At 40.0% G+C, this 21,097-nt stretch overlaps 1 protein-coding gene across 1 annotated transcript in view; it reads left to right on the top strand.

Moving 5' to 3' along the window:
• The first annotated feature begins 8,097 nt into the window (after positions 1 to 8,097).
• IQSEC1 (IQ motif and Sec7 domain ArfGEF 1) overlaps positions 8,098 to 21,097 on the top strand; it is a 325,666-nt gene continuing 312,666 nt past the window's right edge. Inside the window, exon 1 of the mRNA XM_070936983.1 lies at positions 8,098 to 8,366. Within this exon, the coding sequence (XP_070793084.1) occupies positions 8,098 to 8,366 (269 nt within the window). The remainder of the gene's footprint in view (positions 8,367 to 21,097) is intronic.

A 21,097-nucleotide genomic window follows, 5' to 3' on the forward strand; every position in this document is an offset into this window, starting at 1 on the left:
TGAACAGCAGAAAAGACAATGTACTAGAAGATAGTGCAACCAATCCTAACTATTCTTTAGAACCTAGTTTCAACCAAAGTATCTTACATCAGGTTATCTGAGGACCAGGGTCTTGTGAGCTGTCAGGACTTGTAGATAACACAATCAGCCCTCTGGTCTCAGCTAATACAAGAACTCAAAACCTTAATGGTCAACATCAGGCAAAAGGATACCTCCTCCTGGGTCCAGCAAGTTTAGTGTCCTCATCTATGATAGGGAGCATAGACAAGAGCCTTTTACAAGTGGCCTTTGAAAGATCTGCAATTGTCTTTTGGAAAACATGACCCATATTTTCTTCTTTTCATTCTGATGGTAGCAGTAAGAGCCATAATTTTTCACTTTCTTTGTCTCCTATAAATAGCAATTGTATTGCCTCTGCTATTCCATACACCAGCATTGTCCTTTTTCAGCATATTTATTTGGCTCTAGCCTCTAGGGCAGTTTTGAGCTCTAACATTGTGAGATATCTTCTTATTCTCTTGCTCTCGTTGTCAGTGAGTGAAGTCCTCCTGTAATTTTCTTCTGGAAAAATACCTCCTATATCAATTCTTGATGAAGTCCTCTTTTGTTTGGAATAGTTTTATAGGCTAAAATGTGGACCATATCTTCTATCTACTTATTTTTTCTTTAAACTCTGCAATAAATTGATATTTGTAAAAATAAACTTAATATTACAAACTATTAGGCTGTGCTATATGCTGTGCTTGACTGCTGGTTGTTTAACCAGATATAACCACTTGTGTGTTATAGATTGCACATTCCACACTAAGCTAAAAGCCATGATTTATAAATTAGAATGCCCTAGTTCACATAATAGTAGGTTATATCAAGAAACCATATTACCTCCTAGTGTGTTGTATGAAGCTAAGTTTAGAGAAGTGCTGAAAATAAAACAATAAGCATGACATTATGGATTGGATCCACCTTCTAACCTAATAGCATTTTCAATGGCAATCAATTTGTGTTCATTTTTTTCCCCATATCTCCCTCCATTCCTCTGCTGGAAACCTGTTCAACTCTTCTGGGAACTCTTGCCGGAAGCTACAAGAGCAAAAAGTAGGAAAGAAAATAATCTGTCTCATTTCTGCCACTGGGAATGTTCCAAGTAGAACTTTGATGCACCTATGGAATAAAATGTAACATTGAATATATTGTAAGACTATAGTGCAGCCATCTATAACTTTGGATCTACAATTCCAGCCATATAATTTATAGAAAATCTTCTACAACTTTTAGTTAATTTATCATACTAAAAGTATAAAAAAGAGCGACAGGTATAATCAAGCAGATGAAATTGTATCTCCTGTAAGCCAAAAAAGAAACATATTGTTTGTACCATGGAAGTTCTAAATGATAAACATTACAGAATATGACATTTTAAAAAATATGGCAGCAATGCCTTTTTTCCCCATACCATCAAATTAGAACTAAAGATTTTTCTAATGGAATTATTGGGCATCCTTAGGAAATAGTTGACAATGGTTTCAAAGGAACTCTTCACATGTTTAGTTAACTCATGCCAGCCACTATCCTATGTTTTTTTAGAACAAGAAAAACGAAAAACACAACTATATCACTAAAGATTGGGGTCAATCCAGATCAATACAGTATCTGCTTGCTAAGAAAAAATATTCCATGAAATTAAAATATGGCATTTTGGTTTGGGGGCAATGTGTATGTTTTCACAAATAATGAGAAAAACTTCCAATCTTTGATTACGAAAGCCTAACATCACCTTTAGAAATTAAAAGATAATTTTGATGGAGATGTGCAAAACCTGTTGCCTGGAGAAAGGGGGCTGAAGCATTTTTTTTTAAAGTCCAGAATGGCCGGATAATGTTCATAAACTTCCTAATTCACTAAAAAGGAGGAGGAGATATAATACAAATCAAACTTTCAAGGTTCTGTTATTATAACCAATCTTAATAAAAAAATACTTTTAGCCTTTAGTTGGTTTCATGATTTGCTCTACCTAGTAGGGCTGAGACATTGTAAGCTAGATCAGGGGTGGGCAACCGTGGCCCTTTTACAACCTGTGGACCTATAGCCAAGCTGGCTCAGGAATTCTGGGAGTTGAAGTCCACAGGTTGTAAAAGGACCACAGTTGCCCATCCCTGAGCTAGATGGATGTTTGGCATGATCTGGCGTGATCGAACTGAAAACTATTTTGGTTTCGAAGTATGTAATATTCCTTCAAAGAATCAAAAAGTTGTGCAGGAGAATTCTTAGTTCTCTCAGTTCATGTCTTCCAATAAACACAATGGGTAACATATTTTTAGTTTGTGTGCGTGTATATGAGTGTGTGGTGTTGTTGGCAGGCCAAACATTCTTTCATGCTTTCTTTGATGCTATTCGCTGTCACTCTATTAAAAAAGAACTTGCAATTGGTTTTGGCTGTACAAAACTTGAATGTGGTATGGATGCCATGAATATGCTTTCTCTCCTTCCTGGTTGGTAAGCTTTTTTTAATTCATCTGGTGCAACAAAGTGAGAAGACTGTTTAAAGCTCCTGGGAAAAATTGTGATTTCTCTCTCTAAGCACTTCAGACAGGGCACAGGGGCATCCAGCAAAGTAATGAGTATTCTTAGCGAATCTTCAAGCCGATATTCACAATAGTCTTTCCCTCTCTGCTTTGCAGAATTTGTAATTTTTAAGAAAGAATTTTTGTGATAGCAAAAGAAAAATGTCTGTACGTGGATAATAAAATATATATTTTATTAGACATAAGACCTTCCAAACCATTTTATTACACTAATGCAAAATGATATATTTATAAACCAGAATTAATCAAACATCACACTTATATCACAAAATCTACAAAAGAAAACTCCTAAAGATCTATTTAATGTTGGAATTTAACATATATAAAGAAAAAGGTAAAAGGCTTCCCCTGTCCAGTCATGTCTGACTCTATGGTGTGGTGCTCATCTCCGTTTCTTAGCTGAGGGAGCAGCATTGTCAGAAGACATTTCGTGATCATGTGGCCAGCATGACTATACACCCATCCTTTGGTGGGAAGATGCTGTTATCCTCCCACCAAAGTGGTACCTATTTATGTTCTTGCATCTGCATACTTTCAAACTGCTGGTAGGCGGAGCTGGGGCAAGGACAGGAGCTCACCCCATCACTCAGAATTCGGGTCTCAAACCCAGGCTGTCAGCTTTCCAACTGACAAGCTCAGTGCCTTTAACTGCTGAGCCATTGCGCAGACATTAAGATATATAACATGATTAATTAAACATGAATCAGTATGTTAATGCTAGTATATTGTTATGGTGCAAAACCATAATATACAGAAATACTATAGTATTATAGAATTTATATAAACAGGTGTAAATGAAAGATAAGTATACATGAGATCCTTCTAGAGGAGGACATGGAAGCAGAAAGGTTTTCTTAAGGAAGCTTTCAAATTATACCTTTTGAAAAAAATACTAGAATGTAGATTTTGAAGCAGATACTGTATAAGCTATAATTATCAAAGCAAAAAATTATTCCATTTAAACTGGGTAAAGCAATGGCACTCAACTTGAAAAATATTAGGTGGTACAAGAAAAAGCCGAAAATGTAACTATCTAAACTTTGATAGACTGATCAAACCTTGTTGGAAAGTATAAAAGACATATAAAAACTTTACTTCTTCAAAGCCATCATAGAATAAGATGCATGACAGAAAATGCCCTTTGATTGTTCTGAAACTGACAATTGGGACCCCCTATTTGGTCATTCAGTGAAGCAGATGCTAAGTGAAACCACAACTTTAGCCACAACTTTAGCTTTTTTTTTTTTTTTTTGCTTTACAGACCCGTGATAGTCAGAAATGTGAGGATTGGTCATAAAGTTGCTTTTTCATCACTGCCATAAATGCAAACATTCACTGCCATAAATGCAAACAAGTTACTTGAAAATGAGGAATACCTGTAAAAGTTTTTTTTTTAAATGGTTGAATCACTATACATTCTTAGAGATTTAAAATTTGTGCATCACCTCATAACATTCCTAGAAGACACCTTTCTAATGAATAAAAACACTGGAGAAAACTTATTTTAAAACAATTATTCTGGAAGTTCTGAGAAGAGCCTGGATAAGGAAGAGGGTTCCAACCAATCAGATGAGGTTTTTGGGCACCTGGAAGAAGGACCTGGTTATCAGCTATCACTAAGAATCCAATAAAGTGGGTTAGAGCTTCTTTAAGTGAGAATAATCTCTTCTGGATTTCCTCTAAAGCTGATTTAATTAAGAAAGAAGCATCTCCTGTATATTTATTTTTTTAAAGGATACATGCAAAAGACAGCATATGTGTGTTGGTTTGCTTTGGATCTCAAGGACAAAAAGGGTCTTTCGGCAGAAGTATGAAATTTAGTAGCAAAGGATTGTAGGTTTCTTTCTAAGATATTGGCCGGATTTGTACGGTACACCTGAGCTACAAACTAGCCATTCACATACAAATATATAATAAGTTTCAAACTCTATAGTACATTAAGCAAAAGAAAATGTCCCAAAATACTCTTAGGTTCTCCAGAACTGTCCCACTGGTGCTTCTTCAGGAGGCAACTGGACTTTGTTTTTTTCTTTTGAAGATGTTTGAAGAAAAAAACAAGAAAATCCAGCTGCCTCCTGAAAAAGCACCTTTGGGACAACCGTGACCTGGATGACTGAAAATCTCTAGAGACCTTTCCCAGAACTCCTAATCAGGCTGGACAGTAAAGGAAGCGGAAGGTTGAGGAACACTGAACAATATCCACTGTGTCTGCATTTATTCATAGCCTTAAAATAGAAATGTAGAAGGTTAACATTCAAATTAGGTACTTTGACTAGCATGGGTCATTGTTTGCACTTTCTTTCATTTCAAAGTCCTGTGTGCAATTGGAAGACAAGAGATTCTATCTATAAAGTCGCCCCATATCCCATTATTAAGATTATAAATAAATGCAGACAGCAGAGTTTTCATATTTGCTAAATACTCCGTTCCTCCTTTTTCATATTGTCTGGTGAAGAATCAAATACTCTGTGTTGCCCAAATAGTGGTATTATTTTAATATTTTAGACTTATTTGGTTAGCTGTTAAGCTGGATACATAGATTTATCAGGATACCTCAGTTATAATATTTGTTTTTAGTAAGATGACTTCTAAGATTTATTCCTGTTTTTTTGGAAACAATAATAGCAACAATGTTAAAATTAGATGATCAAGTTCCTAATTTTTTACAGTACTTTTTAAATGATACACCTCTCTGGTGTATTAGTATTTTTTCCCTCTGTTCAATCGTTGTCCGATTCTCCAACAAGTCCTGTAGTTTTCTTGGCTTGGGAAAGCTAATTTGAAGAGTCATTAACCACAGATACACTGAATGATTTTGTTTCAGAGCAGTTCTGTTATTAGTTGGGTCTGCTCTACTCTCAGTACCTTAGATGTTGCAGAAAAGGGAAGAGGAAAACCTTTACCATTATTAGCTTCTTTATTCAGAAAGCCTCAAGTTTCTTCCTTTTCTGAATAACCTTCTTACCTCAATGCTGCCTTTTAGATCAAGCATTAGAAGAAACCTCAGCCTAGATTGGTTTCACAGCAACTGACTTTTTGCAAACCAGGGGCCAGTACAGGTAGTCCTCGACTTGCAGCTACAATGGAGCTCAAAATTTCTGTTGTTAGGGGAGACATTTGTTAAGTGACTTTTGCCCCATTTTACGACCTTTCTTGCCACGGTTGTTAAGTGAATCACTGCAGTTGATAAGTTAGTAACCTGGTTGTTACGTGAAGCTGGCTTCCCCATTGACTTTGCTTGTCGGAAGGACGCAGAAGGGGATCACACATTCTCAGGATGCTTCAATGGTCATAAGTGTGAACCAGTTGCCAAGCATCTGAATTTTGATCACATAACTATGGAGATGCTGCAAAGGTTGTAACTGTGAAAAACGGTCGAAAGTCATTTTATGGTCATTAAATGAACTGTTGTAAGTCAAGGACTACCGGTACAGCTAGCCAAAGCAGCAAACGCTACTGCAGTCCATTGCGCATCAAGGCGCATTTCAGAACAGCAGAGGGAAGGAAAATAGAGAAACGCGATTGGGAAGTGATGGAGAAAATCCCGTTTCCCCTTCCCGCCCACCATTTCCCCAACTTACAGGTTTCCTTATTTCTCTAGGCTCCTTCTTTTGATCGTCTCTTTGGTCAGCCGCCCCGGATCCCTTCCAATAGGTTCCACGCCCCCAGCTCGAGTGGAAGCCCCCCCTGGAGCGGAGGGAGGACACCGCTGGCTCTTCTGTTGCCCGAGAAGAGACCGGCTGCCTCTTCAAAGCGCTCGCAGTCGCCAGCCAAAGGAGGAAGCGTGGCCGCGGGCATATGGCTAGAAAGCTGCCGCTTGGAGCGCCCGGCTGGCGATGTTTGCAAACAGCTCCGGCTCTTGGCAAGGACTGGCCTCCTGCTCCTTTCTCTTCGGAAGAGCCCCGTCTGCCCTCTTTTCCCAAGTGGGGGAAAGGGCGGTGAGAGAGACTGGGGCAGTGCCAGCCGGGCTTTACTTTCCGCCTTCCAGTTCCTCCTTCCTCTTTTTCCCTAGAAATGCAATATTCTCTGAATTGAAATCCCCCGAAGTAAATTCAGCGGCGTTGTGTGTTTGTGTGGAGTGTGGGGGGGAGGAGTGTTTTAAGCATTTCGGAGAGCTGAAAGGGAGGTAACTGCGAGCTTGCCACCAACGCCGTTGATACGGAGAAGGCAACTGAGGGTCTGAATTTCAGCCCCGGACGGATTTGTTGTGGGACAGACGACCGCTGGAGGCTGCAAGCAAAAGGAGGCGCAACTCACCTATTTAAAAAAAAAAAAAAAAAGCCGCAAGGACTTCGGTTTTTCGCCCCAGCGGGCGCTCTTACCGTCTCCCTCACCTGGCGGAGCGTCCCGGCTCTCCAGCGTCCCTCGCTATTTCCTTCTTCGCAACTGGGGTGGGAGAAAAAGGAGGAGGAGGAGGAAGAGGAAGAGGAAAGCGGCGTCCTTTTTCGGCAGCCGATATTCCCACCTTTATGCCGGCGTCGTTCAGCGGTGCTCCGCGTCGCTTCCCATCCAAAAAGGGGAGCCGGGCTGAGGGGACGGCGGGGGGAGGGGGACGGCGGCTGCTGCTCGCTTGCTTCCACGTGCTGGTCACTCCCTGGCCGGTCTCCCGCCTTCGCAGCGGTCCTGCAGCTGCCGTCACGCGCCGTTCTTCCTCCGCCTCGGTTTCCCGGCGGGGAAGGGATTTATGTTCGTGTCGGAGACCGGGTTGGAGCGAAATGCTGGGGCTGCTTTGACCGTCCGGCTAGCAGCGGCCAAGAGGACGCCGCGGTGACAGCAACCAACCCCAGCGGCTTAAATCAGGCGGCTACGCAGCTGCTCAGCACCAACTCTTCTCTTCCGCCCCCCCCTCGCCCCCGCCGAAGCCGGGAAGCGGCGCGCCATCCAGTACGGCGCGGACACTTTGCAAACTCTGCGCCGGTCTTTGCGCGTTGTCGACGTGCGGAATCCAGGGGTTGTTGCGGTTTAAACGAGACCAGTAACAGAAGCTGCGGGGGGAGGAGAAAGAGGGGGGGGGCAAAGGCGCCTGCGTGAGCACGAGAGGGGAGAAAAAGAAAGAAACAAGAAAGGAAGCGGGAGGAGTCAAGCGCGAGAGGCGGTTGAGGTGAGGGAACTGGTTGCGGAGCTGGCCGGGGCAGACTTTTCCCAGGGCTCGCTGAAGAGAAGGAAAAGGCTGGCGGGAAAGAAACCTGCGCGCTAGACTCGCGGGACGTTCTCGGTGAAGGAAGCAACACGCCCGGCCGGCTGGGTCAAAAGCAGTCAAGAGGGCCCCGCGGGCAATGGCGGCTCGGAATAGGAACTGCTCGGTGGGCGCTCCTTAGCCGAGAAGCGGACTTCCAACAGTGTGTGTGTGGGGGCAGCTGGACTGGCGCTGGGGTCGCCGACTTTCGACACCCGCGGTCGAGCTGAGTTCCCAGGCGTTGCTGCTGCCTCCCTCCCTCCCTCCTTCCCCGGAGCTGTGGCCAAGACCGCCTTGGACCGCTGAAGGTGCGTGGCGGCTAGCAGGGCTGGCCGGGCCATGGAGGCGCCGGCGGAGAACCCGAGTAAGGCGGCGGAGTATCTCAAGGAACTCAACAAGATCATTGAGACGCAGCAGGAGCTGCTGGAGAAGCAAAAGCTCCGGATAGACGAACTCGAGCAGCAAGTGGCCAAGCTGTACCACGAGAACGCCCGGCTCCAGGAGGAGCACCGGCGGCACCTGGCCACTTGCAGGCTGCTGCTTCTGCAGCAGCAGGGTGCCCTGTCCGCACCGCCGGGGAAGGGGCAAGAAATCACCCAGCATGAAAAGTAAGGAACGGGGAACGGGGAGCGTCTTAATCGACGTGTGGAGGGGGGCACACGTAACGTTTTAAAAGCAGTCCAGGTGACCACGAAGCATTAGCCGCGAGGCTGGTAGCCGATGCTTCTCCCTGTCTTGGGGGTCTTGGCTGGGTAGTTATGAGGTTATGGATGATCTCAGACAAAGACGCGTTTTCTCTTTCACCCTCTCCATTCCCCGCTGGTTTCTTTCGTGCTTTGATTGATGCTCTTCCTAGTTTTGCCTCTTCTCTTGTGGGCCAGTGTGCAAAGGCGAATAATAATAATAATATAAAAAAGCTGAGATGTTATGTGGCAACCTCCCTCGGCTGGCTGGCGAAGTTGTCTCTCCTTCGAGGAATTTATTCCTAATTTCTTGCCCCGGTCCCAAAAGGGATGATTTCTGGGAGAGGGTTTTGAACCACGCAGTTTGCCTGTGGACAGAACTGTGCCTACTGCTAAGGGATCCAGAAGGCTTCAAAGAAGAGACGTTGGGGAAAGGGTTTGAAGGATGCTGTTTTGTGCCTTCTAGTCCTGGAGAAAGAATTGGTCTTCTAGTGCAAGGCAGTGTGATGAGTGGCGTTTGCAGACTTTGGAGGTGGAGTTAGTTCCTAACGAATGAGAGTCAGTAAACATTGGCAGGTGGCCACCCTTCTGAACTGTGACTCCTTCATATCTAAACTTGTTGATCGTCAGGAACCAGTTTGCTCTCAATCCTTGGGTCTATTTTCAGATGGCTTTAAGCTTCCATAATGCAATGCTTGCTGCAGATGGAAAGGCATTTAGCGATATTACTCCTTACCATAAGGCTATTTCAAAAACAGAACAACGTGTCTGATTTAAAAAAAAAAGATTGAAATTACAATTAGCACATGTCTTTAACTAGATATGGAAAACCTATTTATTAATCAGAATTCATGGCACAAAATGTTCAGGTACTTTGTTTCTTGGATTTTGTTACATTGTTTGTCTGTCTTGTTCCCCAACCCTACATAAATGTAAAAGTTTTTTGAGATGACCAGTATGTCTTCTTAAACTTAATAATTGTGATGTAGTTAAGAAAAACATTTCTCTTTTGGAACTGTTCAGCTAATGGGTTTAATTAAATTGCTCAAAAAGTGTTCATTGATAGATGTCTAATTAGTTAACAATAGTAGTTGTATTAAAGTTTTTTACAACTGGGTTAAAAGAGGCATTCCCTTCCATAGAAAAAGTGGAATGACTCTTAAAATGATGCATGCTATTACTAGTCCGCATCACTTAAAAAGAAATTTTTCGCTCAGATTGTATACCTGACAGATTTACTAACATGTATTCAAATAGTAGTATTGTCTTACAAGGCAAAATGCTGATCATAACTCTTGACCAACATTAGAAACTACCTTATTTCTGCTGCATGTGGGTTTTAAAACTGAGTTGCTGTCTCTACTGCAACATTTGCATCTGTATTGCAGAGTTTTGCAATTGCAAATTCATATAGATAATATTTACAATGTGTGAACTTGGAAAAATATAATCAACTGCTTATATGCAGAGGTGACTTCCGTCTAGGAAAAATATGTTATATTGGATTAGGAACTATATTCCTGTACTAGTTAATGTAGTTACTCAGTGTGAAGTCCTAGGAAGTGGACTTAAATGTTTGTTACCTGTCCAGTATAAAGATATGTATAAGTGAGGTATGTATTTTTGTTTGTTTCCTGTCCACCAAACACTGTATTGCTGGCCTCTTGCGATTTTTCTCCTGTTGTCAGCTACACTGTTTATTTTAGTAAGACATGTAACATTTTTTGCATGCTAGTAATGTTAAATTGATTTAAATCATACTGGGGCTAAATCCTGTTAATAACAAATCACTCCATAAACTGATGAAATAAATGATTGAACCTGTAAGAAGAGTGGGAAACAATTCCTTTAACCTATAATGTACTTTAGAGTAATGTATACTTCTTTTAGGAAGGAGAGGTCGTGCTTTCACAATAAGAGGGTTGATCTAAAAAAGAAACCTTAATTCTATGTATGTTTCTATTGTGTATAAAGCCAGAGAATAAAATATATAGATGTTCCTTCTGTCATATTTTAGACATTTTCTTATCAATATACCTTTACCAATTTTTACCAATTGGTATTCTTACCAATACCAGACACAGTATGTATTATTTGCCATGTTTTCATTAGTTTCTTCTGATTTTCCAAGAAAGCAGTTTTTTTCTTGGAAGAAAACAGTGAGTTACAGCTTTGAGAACCACAGTATTCTTAAAGTCTCTTTAAGTGGATTTGATGTTGGGATCAGTATTAATCTGGGGTATTTATGGAGTGCTTATAATCTTCCTGAGGTATAGTCAGAACAGCTCAGGGCAAACATTTAAAGTTACCAGGCTTCTATTATCACAAGAGATGTTGAGCCAAGAGGAGCTATTTTGTGTGATATGAATATTGATTACATACTGTTGGTTTAGCCAGAAAAATGCTGGCTCTGTTCTGGGGCTTTGTAATTAGGATCTTCAGAACTAGAGTTTGTGCTCCATTCTCTCCTTTGACTCTGTTAAGGCAACCTGCAAAAATCCATGCAGCTTTTTACTAGTATGTAGTGCAATGTTGTTAGGATATTTGAAAAAAGTATAACCATATCCTCCCCAAAACCATAATTTTAAATTGTGTATCTTAGTATAACATAACAAACTCTAATAGATATTACAGTATAGACCAGAGGTGTCCAACTTTGACAACTTTAAGACTTTTGGACTTCAATTCCCAGAATTTCCCAGCCATCAGTTGAGATTACCATAGATAGTTGCAATAAGGATGAAAAAAAATCTAATCAACCTACAGTTAAGAATATTTTAAGACCTAACTCAGTCATGGGCTAGGGATATGATGAAGACATTATTATGGGCCACAACAGAAAAAAACAGTGCTAGGGCACTCTGTATGCCATCATAAACTACAAATGATGGACTATCTTCTTTCTGACATTCTTGGGCAGTTTGTCTCAAGCTCTGATTGCTCCTTTATGATTATGGTAGTTTCATTGAAAGCTCTTTTGGATCAGGTAGAATCAGAGTTATGTGGAATTGTCAAATTCTATTGTTTTGTAAATTGCTGTGCTTGTAATAGTTCTATTTCTACTTTAATCCAGTATTATCAGAATTGCTGGTCTTGGAATTGGCATACCTGTATATGTAGTTCATGTAATGTGTTTTCCTGTTAAAATGATTACTTTTTAAAATGTTTACTTAATCATTTAAATAATTTATATGGCTGCCCATCTAGCATCCATGATTCTGAGTGGCTAGCAATGCTTTTTTTAACAGGAGGGGGAGAGAGGAGAGTACCTTTGAGTTAATCCTGACTTCTGGCGACTGCCTGGACAAGTCCTTGCAGTTTTCTTGGCAAGATTTTGGAAATGTTTGCCCTTGTTTCCATCCTAGGGCTGAGAGTGAGTGACTGGCTCAAGGTCACCCAGCTGGCTTCATGCCTAAAGCAGGCCTGGAACTCATGACATCCCAGTTTCTTGCCTGATGCCTTAATCACTACTCCAAACTGGCACTCTTAAGAATAAAATAACATTAATTAAAACTATAATATTCACACCCCAACAGTTAATGGTAACTATCACAACAATAATGTGTAGTCCTCAGAAAATATACAGTTTTTACCTAACTAGTTTCAATGTCCTGGCTATTGAGGATAATCATGTTTTTAAAACGTTTTGAATACCAACTGGAAGAGGCTCATTTGAATCTCGGAATCTCGGAGTTTGCTTCTTGAATCTCATTAGATTTATTTTCTGGTTTTATAAGGCCACCCAGCTCAAATAGGGATACTCTGGGTGGCATACAACAACAACAACAAAACAACCTGAAAAAGAACCATGTAATGTGAAAACACACACAATGCATAAATATGAAGATGATATACAGACGGGTGGGTTCTACTTACCTTTACTACCAGTTCACAATGGGGCTGTGCGCATGCACAGAAACGTTTTGATGACGGGGTGAGTGGGTGGAGCCTCCCGCCAGTTTTACTACCAGTTCTATAGAACCGGTCCGAACCGGGGGCAACCCACCACTATATACAGACTATAGAATGACAACCAGTCATAATAAAAGCAACCAAAGGGTTGCCTCCATATGCCTGGGGGAAAAGCCAGATGTTAAAAGGTGAGTAAAGTTTATTTTTATTTTTTATAATATGTTGCCAAGTCATTTTCTCTAACCAAATCCAAATTTTTGCCCAATAATTTCTTGCTTCTGCACATATCCACCACATATGGTAATATGATCCTGGTGTCTGGTGACATTTCCAACACTTAATTGATCTATCTTTAAACATTTTTAACAATCTTTACGGTGACATATCCCATCTATAAAACATTTTATACAAATTCTCTTTGTATGCTGTTGCCATTGTTAACTTATAGTTTCTTTCCCATAGTTGCTGCCATTTATCTAACTCTATTGTTTTTATCCAAATTTTTTTGCCCATGCTATCATTGTTTCTTTTACTTGTTCTTTTAATTTAATAGAAAGTAACTATACAATTTTTTAATCATTCTCTCATCTGTTCCTGTGAGTATCTCATCCAATTCTGTCATCTCCAAGTAAAAGCCGTATAACACTGCATCTTTTTCATATCTCAATTGTATTTGCAATTGTGTATACCACTCCATATCAATCCCTTGTTCTTCTAATTCTTGTTTCATTTTCATTTCCCCCTTTTCTAATGAAATATCTTTATATCTAATAATATTTCCCATGTTAATAATATTTGGATGTACTAATGCTTCCATTGTTGAAAGCCATATTGGTATTTTCAAATAATATTTTTCTCTAACTTTCGCCCATATTGATAATAAAGTATTTCTTACATAATGTCTTTGAAAATAACGATGTATCTTATTTTTCCCATACCATAAAAAAGCATGCCAACTCAGTTGCAGATCATGATCCTCCAATGTCAATAACCTTGTGTTTCTTAATTCAATCCATTCTTTCATCCATGATAATGTTGCTGCCTGATAATTTAATTCCCAATTTGGTAGTCCAAACCCTCCTCTGAGTCTTGCATCTTGTAGCATTTTTATATTAAATCTCGTTTTTTTCCCTTGCATATAAATTTCATTATTATTTTATTAAGATTTTCAAAATATTTTTTCTATTTTTTTCGGTATTGTTTGACATAAAAACAACAATCTTGGTAATATATTTATCTTAATTGTTGCTATTCTTCCCATTAATGATAATTGTAGATTCTTCCATCTCTCCAAATCTGTCTCAATTACAATTCAATAGTAATTATCCTTAATCGTAATACACCTTGCTGTTAACTGAATTCCTACATATCTTTTTTAGCAATCTGAATATCCAATTTCTCCATTAACTCCTTTTTCTGTTTCTTTGTGATATTTTTCACCAATATTTTTGTTTTTTCAACCCTGCCACTTCTCCCTATTTCTATTTGTTCAATTAATTTTGGCCCAATGCTTGTGGCTCCTCTAAAATAAAGACTAAATCATCTGCAAATGCCTGTAGTTTATATTCTTCTTTTTTAATTTTAATACCTTTTATCTCTTCATTTTGTCTTATATTTCTATTTAATACTCTAATGTCAACACAAATAATAATGACGATAGAAAACAGTCCTATCTTGTGCCTTTCATAATATTAACCTTCTCTATCATATCTCCATTTACCATCACTTTTGCTGATTCCTTATAATAAATTGTTTTAATCATATTTATAAATCCCCCCTCAAAATCTATAGTCTGTAGTTGTTTTATCATAAATTGCCAATTTACATTGTCAAACGCCTTCTGGGCATCAAGAAATATCAACATTTATTTTTCTGGATGTGCCTCATAATATTCCAAAGTATTCAGAATTATTCTCATATTGTCTCTAATCTGTCCCTTGGGTAGGAAACCATTTTGGTCCATGTGTATACATTCATTTAACAATCTCTTTAATCTATCAGCCATTAATGATGCAAACATTTTATAATCCGCATTTAACAGGGAAATCAGTCTATAGTTCTTTATTTGTTGCAGGTCTGTATCTTCTTTTGGTAGAGTAATATATGCCTCCGTCCACAAGTTTGGTATCTTTGCTTCTATCAGGAGTTCATTAAATACTTCCAGCATTGTGTTGCTTTCTACATCTTGTAATGTTTTATATAGCTCTGCTGGCAATCCATCTGGGCCTGGTCTTTGCCATTCTTTTATTTTTTTAATCCCTCTTTAGTTCTGTCATTGTTATTCTTTCGTCTAATGCCTTTTTATAATCTTCTGGTATTTTGGGTAATTCAGATTTTTCTAGGTATTTTATCCTTTCTTCTGATATTGTCTCTTGTTTACAGAGTTTCTCGTTCTGTACTATTTTCTTCTTTTCTTCATTTTGATAGCATACAGTTCCCTCATCCATTAGTTGATTGATTAACTTTTTTTCTCTCTCCTTTTTCATTTTGTATGCCAACCATCTTCCTGACTTGTTTGCATTTTCAAAAAAAATTTGCTTAGAAGTTTTTATTTTGAGCGCCAAATCCTCTTTTTCAATTAGATTCATGTTTTTAAGGTCCATTTGATTTTTAATCCTCTTATTTTTTGTATCTTTCTGTAGTTCCATTTCTAATTTCTTATACTCCTCTTCCAATTTTTTTTTAGTTTGTCTTTTCTTTTTATTCTTTTTTCCCAAATAAGTCATTGCCAATCCTCAAATGTATGCTTTTGCTGTATCCCACACATTTTGTAATGAGGTATCTTCCTTTTTATTTTCTCTAAAAAAGAAAGTCAATTCTTTCTCCATAAATTGTTGAAACTTTTACATTTAATATTGTTTGATTTAATGTCTAGCTTGATCTCTTTTTTTGTCCCTTCCATATAATTGTAATCGGATTATGATCTGCCCATGTGCTTGCTTCAATGTTTATATCTTGTATATTTATTAATAAATCGGTTGATATCCACATCATATCTATTCTAGACCATGAACATGTCTATTTGAATGAAAAGTGTATCATTTTTCTTTCAGATATCTTCTCCAAACATCTTGGATATTTAATTCCTCCACGATTGTAAAAAAGGCTTTTGGAAGAGTTTTTCTGGGTTTCTTATTTATCTTTGTGGTTTTATAGTCCAATTCAACTTATGTTATTGCATTAAAATCGTCCATCATGCAAATATTTTCATACTCGACTTCAATTCGAGTATGAATTGAATTAAATTATTCAATTATTCTTCTGTGCAATTTTCCATAAAAATCTTCTTGATTGTCATTTGGGGCGTATATCACCATTAAGACTATTTATAGTTCATTGTTACTTCCAGAATAAGAATCTTCCCTTCTTCGTTAGCAAATATTTATTTAGGTGCTAGTGTATTTTTAATGTATAGTACTACACCTCTTTTACTTTGATATGCCAGTGCAGTAAATACTTCTCCCAATTTTTGGTATTCCAAAAGTTTTTTATGTTGTTTTCTAATATGAACTTCTTGTAAACATATTATGTCCATTTAATTTTTCCAATTTATTTAAAGTTCTTTTCCTTTTTATTGATGAATTTAATCCATTAATGTTTATCGATATTGCTTTTATTTCTTCCTCCATAGTTTACTTATTAATAGTCTTTGCTGATCTTGTCATGCTTGTCTCTCTTTGTTCTTTAACACCTTGCCCCTTCTCTTATTGCTCTTTCTTCTTGTTCCTTTGCCGTCTCTCTTATTTGATCTTCTTTTTCTTTCACTGTTTCTTCCTGGTATCTAATCTCTCTTTCCTCTCTCAATCTCTCCTCTTCTTGTAGTCCCAAATATTGATAATAAAATAGTTCTGCCTTCTCTAGCGAGTCAAATCTGTGTCTTTGCTCATGCCAATTCACCAATATTCCTTCCGGTATTAACCACCTAAAGCTCACTCCTTTTTTAATTAAACATTTTGTCAAGAACTGGTACTCTTTTCTCAGATGACTAGTTGCAACTTCTGAATGCTCTTCATAGGCAGCCCCTTTGCAATAGTCCAACCAACCAGGCGGGGATGAAGGCATGGTTGGCCATGAACAGGGCCTGTCAATCTAGGTATGTATTATCAGTTGCACATTAGATGGATTTACAGAAAGGCAATAGCTGCCAGAGCTGCAACCTGGTCCTTGAGCAGGAGCTATGAATCCAATAGGAGTTACCCAATTCCACATCAGTGGGGGTCTGAGGAAATGAAATCCCATGCAGAGATACAGATGGAATTTTCTTTGGGTGTGAGGATTTTAGAACCCGTAGCAACTTGATCTTGCCAGGATTAAGCTGCAATCTGCTTTTCCTCTATCCAGACCCTCAAAACCTCCAGTCACTGGAGGGGAGGGGGCTTGACAGTATCTCTTGATCCCTCTTTTTATCAAGTAGATTATGTAAATGAGCCACTGCATACAATGAAAACATAAACTTATTCTAATATTTAGTGGTCATATGACTAGTTCCAGCTTACTGTATTTTCATTGCCATTTTGCAAAATATGAAAGGAATTTTATAGCTTATAGCAATAGATTGCAGACAAATAATAAAATCTTAGGTAAGAGTAGGAGGGAATGTAAAGAGTAAACATTGGAATACTGAAATTACAAATTTAAATATAGTGAGTTGGCTATTGCAGACAAGTTGTTTAGATGAAAACGTCTTGTTCAATTAGGAGAACAAGGTAGTTTGGAATGGCTGCTGTCAGGAATAGTACTATTTGATTTATAGTCCTATTCTTTAAAATAGGTTCTACTTAATCCATTAATTCAGCACTGAATTCTGATGTATCAAAAAACTAGCAATTGTCATATGCCAAAAAAAAAAAAAATCCCACCAAAAAACAAAACCTATCCTGTGTTGATGCACTTAACTCCACCTTAAATAGTAGAGGATAATATATAGCTTTCCCAATCTGTTAAATTGCAGTTCCAATCTCTCTTATTATTGGTCATGCTGATTAAGATTGATAGTATTGTTTACTCCTGAACATACATACATACATACATACATACATACATACATACATACATTTCTTTTTCTTTCTTTTTCGTAGGCTTTTATGTGCATATTCTTTCTAGCCAGGTTTTACCTACGTAAGTTATGATGTTATGCAGCCCTGGTTCTGTGAGATTTCAGAACCACATATATATATATACACACACACACATAAATACCGCTTTCAATCAGAATAGCTCAGAGATGCCCACAATTACCCTTGTACCAGAAGCTTCAGTTTAAAACATGGCAATAGTAGTAAAAAAGAAAGAAACTATACCACAACAAGATTAGAAGGGAAAGCCATCACAGTAAATGACCTTGTTTTTGTCTCTGGACAGTGGTTGAGTGATCTCGAGATAGGGGATATAGTGATTGAACCCTTGTCATGGTCAGATCACTCCCTCCTTCGCCTGGACCTTCGAACAGCCACACCCCGCCGCAGGGAGGCGGAACCGACCAGGTGGTTCCGCCCCAGGCGCCTGATGGATCCTGAGAGATTCCAGATGGAGCTTGGGCCATTTCCTGAGGTTCTAGCACACGACTCGGCTGAGGACTTAGTGGCCGCCTGGGATAGGGCGGCGGCTGATGCTTTAGACTGAGTCGTGCCTTTGCGGCCTCTGACCCGGCGCCGGTCTCACCTGGCTCCTTGGTATACTGAGGAGCTGAGGGAGATGAAGCGCCGGAAAAGACGCCTAGAGAGCAGTTGGAGGGCTAGTCGTTCTGAATCCGACCGAACACTGGTAAGATCTCATATTAAGAATTACCTAGTGGCGATAAGAGTAGAGAAGAGTAACTACTTTTCTACTCTTATTGCGTCATCAGATAATCGCCCAGCCGCCCTGTTTAGGGTGACCCGCTCTCTGCTCCATCAAGAGACGCGGGAAGACCCCTTGGAGGGTAGAGCTGAGGATTTTGTACAATATCTGTATGACAAAATTGCTCAGATTCGTGAACAGCTAGACTCTGACTGGATTGATCCAGAGGAGATGACAGGGGCAGGTCCTGAGAATATTATTTGGGAAGAGTTTGATCCTGTGACTCCCGAAAGCGTGGACAGGATACTGAACAGACTAAAGGCGACCACATGTTTATTGGACCCGTGTCCATCCTGGTTGGTACTGGCCTCCCGGGAGGTGACACGAGGCTGGCTCCAGGAGATTATAAATGCTTCTTTGAGTGAGGGTGTCTTTCCCACCGTCTTGAAAGAGGCGGTGGTGAGGCCCCTCCTCAAGAAGCCCTCCCTGGATCCAGCTGTATTAGCTAATTATCGTCCTGTCTCCAACCTTCGCTTTGTTGCAAAGGTTGTTGAGAGTGTGGTTGCACGACAACTGCCTCAGTACCTGGATGAATTGAATTATCTAGATCCGTTCCAGTCGGGATTCAGGCCCGGGTACAGCACAGAGACAGCATTGGTCGCATTGGTTGATGATCTCTGGAGGGCTCGAGACAGGGGTTGCTCCTCAGTCCTTGTCCTATTAGACCTCTCAGCGGCTTTTGATACCATCGATCATGATATCATGCTGCACCGGTTGGAAGGGTTGGGGGTGGGGGGCACTGTTCTACAGTGGTTCTCCTCCTTTCTCTCTGACCGGTCGCAGTCTGTGTTGACGGGGGCAGAGGTCGACCCCGAGGCCCCTTATATGTGGGGTGCCACAAGGATCGGTCCTCTCGCCCCTTCTATTCAACATTTATGTGAAGCCGCTGGGTGAGATCATCCGTGGTTTTGGGGTGAAGTACTATCAGTACGCTGATGACACCCAGCTGTACATCTCCACCCCAGACCACCCCAATGATGCCCTCGAGGTGATGTCCCGGTGCCTGGAGGCCGTACGGATCTGGATGGGGAGGAACAAACTCAGACTCAACCCATCCAAGACCGAGTGGCTGTGGTTTCTGTCGTCCCGATATAGTCAGTTGGCGCCATCTCTGACTATTGGGGGCGAGTCGTTGGCCCCCACAGATGGGGTTCGCAACTTGGGCATCCTCCTGGACTCACGGCTGTCTTTTGAAGAGCATATGACGGCCGTAGCCATGAGGACTTTTTATCAGGTTCGCCTGATTCGCCAGTTGCATCCCTTTCTGGATCGGGACTCGTTACGCACGGTCACTCACGCCCTTGTCACCTCACGCCTGGATTATTGTAATGCTCTCTACATGGGGCTCCCCTTGAGAAGCACCCGAAGGCTCCAACTGGTCCAGAATGCGGCCGCACGGGTGGTAATGGGAGCAATGTGGCGCTCTCATGTAACCCCCCTCCTGCGCGAGCTGCACTGGCTCCCAGTGGTCTTCCGGGTGCGCTTCAAGGTTTTGGTTACTATCTTTAGAGCGCTCCATGGCTCAGGACCAGGGTACTTACGAGACCGCCTCCTGCCACCAATAGCCTCTCACCGACCAGTTCGCTCCCATAGAGAGGGACTCCTCAGGGTGCCGTCGGCCAAACAATGTCGACTGACGGCCCCCAGGGGGAGAGCCTTTTCTGTGGGGGCACCTACCATCTGGAACGGGCTTCCCCCGGAGTTACGAAACATCCAAGACTTACGCATTTTCCGCCGAGCCCTGAAAACATTTCTTTTTTTTTTTTTTTTTTTTAAATACTTTATTGAATTTTCCAATTTTTAAAAAGACAATATACAATCACAATCTTAATCCGAGGTGCAATGTTACACATTTCATTAGATCAAACATTAAATGAAATCTATCCATAGCTATACAATATACAGTTCTATACAGTTCTCTACGTTTCTATACAATTAAGTCCATTTCGGGTGTCTAACAGATCGTAGCCTAATATCATATTTTTATTTTTATTCTATTCTTTAACCAGTTATACCAAATTCCCCAAACTTCGTAGTACTTAAAGTTCTCTTCGTTTTTTAGCTCGCTCGTCAATTTAGCCATCTCTGCGCACTCTAGAATTTTATTTATTAATGTTTCTTCAGAGGGGGTAGAGTTGGATTTCCAGAGTTTCGCAAAGGCTAATCTAGCCGCAGTAATAATTTGAATTGCCAGTTGGGTTTTGTTGTTGTCAAGACCATCTTCAATCATACCTAAGAGGAAGTATTCCGGGGCCAGGGCTATCTCTTGTCCCATTATTTCCGAGAGCCAGAGTCGAATCTTTAACCAAAACTTTTTGGTCTCAGGGCAAGTCCACCACAGATGATAAAAGGTGCCGACCGTCTTTCCACATTTCCAACATAAAGCAGAGGAATTTGGAAATATTTTGGCCAGCCTGTCCGGGGCTAGGTACCACCTATGCAACATTTTGTAGTGATTTTCCCTGAATGTTACGGATTTCGTTATTTTGAGATTTCTGTTCCAAGCTATCTCCCAATCATTGAAATTAAGGCCATATCCTAAATTTTTCTCCCAAATGCTTAGCTGATTTTTAGCTATCTTCTCGGCTCTATCCTCATCTAATATAAAGTTATAGATTTTCGATAACATTTTCTTATCTGGTCCCCAAATAATTTTGTCAAAATATCCATATTTCATTTCAATACCACATTTATCTCTATCTTCTTGAAATCTAGACTGCCCTGAAAACATTTCTATTCCAACAAGCTGGTCTGGCCTAACTCTCCCTTTTTAATTGGCTTTTAAACTGTCTTTTAAATTGGGTTTTAAACCTCTTTAGATAAATTTGGATGTTTTTAATCTTTGAGCCTAAATTACTTAATCTGTTTCTTAATAGTTTTTAACTTCTATATGTATTTGTATTTAT

Source organism: Pituophis catenifer, unplaced genomic scaffold (assembly GCF_029215685.1).
Source record: "Pituophis catenifer annectens isolate HBS135680 unplaced genomic scaffold, rPitCat1.0.hap2 SCAF_2, whole genome shotgun sequence".
Lineage (NCBI taxonomy): Eukaryota > Metazoa > Chordata > Lepidosauria > Squamata > Colubridae > Pituophis > Pituophis catenifer.